This window comes from Xenopus laevis, chromosome 8L (assembly GCF_017654675.1).
Source record: "Xenopus laevis strain J_2021 chromosome 8L, Xenopus_laevis_v10.1, whole genome shotgun sequence".
In the NCBI taxonomy this organism is placed as follows: domain Eukaryota; kingdom Metazoa; phylum Chordata; class Amphibia; order Anura; family Pipidae; genus Xenopus; species Xenopus laevis.
This window is the reverse complement of record NC_054385.1, coordinates 120,351,941-120,353,631: the sequence shown is the minus strand read 5'-3', so window position 1 is coordinate 120,353,631 and position 1,691 is coordinate 120,351,941. Positions and strand designations below refer to the sequence as shown.

At 40.7% G+C, this 1,691-nt stretch overlaps 1 protein-coding gene across 1 annotated transcript; it reads left to right on the top strand.

Annotated features, from left to right (window-relative positions):
- Window positions 1-280: 280 nt before the first annotated feature.
- On the top strand, window positions 281-1,222 carry LOC108699081 (olfactory receptor 5V1). The gene has a single exon (XM_018230943.1). The coding sequence runs from the start codon at window positions 281-283 to the stop codon at window positions 1,220-1,222; it is 942 nt and encodes a 313-aa protein (XP_018086432.1).
- Window positions 1,223-1,691: the final 469 nt, after the last annotated feature.

Genomic DNA, 1,691 nt, shown 5'->3' with positions numbered 1-1,691 from the left:
ACGTTTTTGCTGTGCTGGATTGTATTGTCCAGTGTAATGCTTGGTAATGTAAATCAACCCCACATGTAAATCTGTACATCTAAGCACTGAACGTTCTGCATTTGCAATTTGATTTTATATTTCTTTAAAATATGATCTTTCTATATGGCATAATGGCTGCAGGAGTAAAGCCACTTGAATTCACAAGTACGGTCACTACCAAACAAGTATGTTGTATGCATAAGTCCCACTGCAGATTTATTTTTCAGGACTTCTGTCCCACTCTAATGAAGTAAGGATAATGGAGTATTCAAATGAAACCTCTGGCAGCAGTTTCTTTCTCCTCAGCCTTGCCGATTCACCAGATCTAAAGGTCTTATACACCCTAACCTTGCTTATACTATACATACTTACATTGTCAGTAAACTCTCTTCTTATTGTACTGGTGAGAATCAAACCTCATCTCCAGACCCCAATGTATTTTTTCCTAAGCAACATCTCCGCTGTTGATATTGGTGTTCCTTCTTCAACGATTCCTAAACTCCTGGTCATCACATCATCTCAGGACAAAAGCATTTCAGTGTTTGAATGTGCTGCACAGATGTATGTGCTTTCAGCTCTAATAACAACAGAGTGTATCATGCTAGCCATTATGGCATATGACAGATATGCAGCCATCTGTAAACCACTGCAATACCACACAATTATGAACATGAGATTCTGTATTGGCATAGCTGCTTCCTGCTGGGCTGCAGGCATTATCAACTCAAGTGTCCACATCCCATATACCTTCAAGCTGCCTTATTGCAGGTCCCACCATATTGATCATTTTTTCTGTGAGATACCCCCTATATTACAATTGTCTTGCAAAAATACTTGGTTTCCTAGGGTCACAGTGTACATTACAGCCTTCATAGTTGGCCTCTGTGCCTTCCTCTTGACGATAATTTCATATGTATTTATAATCTCTACTATTCTCAAGATCCGCTCCACTGAAGGAAGACATAAAGCCTTCTCTACTTGTGCATCACATCTTATAGTGGTCTCTCTCTACTATGGGACTCTCATATTCATGTATTTACTTCCACGCACAGAATACTTTTCTGAGACAGACAAAATTATGTCCATTACTTACACAGCTGTGTCTCCACTGCTGAATCCCATCATCTATAGTATAAGGAATAAAGATATCAAACTCGCCATTAGAGGAAAACCGACTAAAAAAGATGCAATTTCACAATAACTTTTTTTGCTGTTTACAGTTTGTAAAATTGTATAATATGCATAACAAATAAGTGAAACATCTTCTTCCTTTAACAGTGTGACAACAGCATGTGTATATGTGACTGCTCGCAATGTAAAATTATATGCTGGCGAATATTCCATTGCTCATTATCGCTAAGCAAAGGTTATGTCACGGTTGGCACGCTTAATTCAGAACCAATGCTAAGCACCCTGTTCTCGGCTCTTGCTTCTGCCTTTAACAGCCACCTTTAACCTCGGGAGGAGCCCTCGGCTAATCGGATGCTCCCAGGTCTTATTAAGAGAGGTGCAAAGCAAGGGGTTCTGAACAAGCAAAGGGGCACAACTGTAATGCAGAGTCTTTTGGGCAGATGGTCACGGTACAAGGCGTAGACAGAATCGTAGTCAGATCAGGTGGGGTCGGGGCAGGCAGAGTACAAATGGAGTCAGGCAGGCAAAGGTGAAACCAG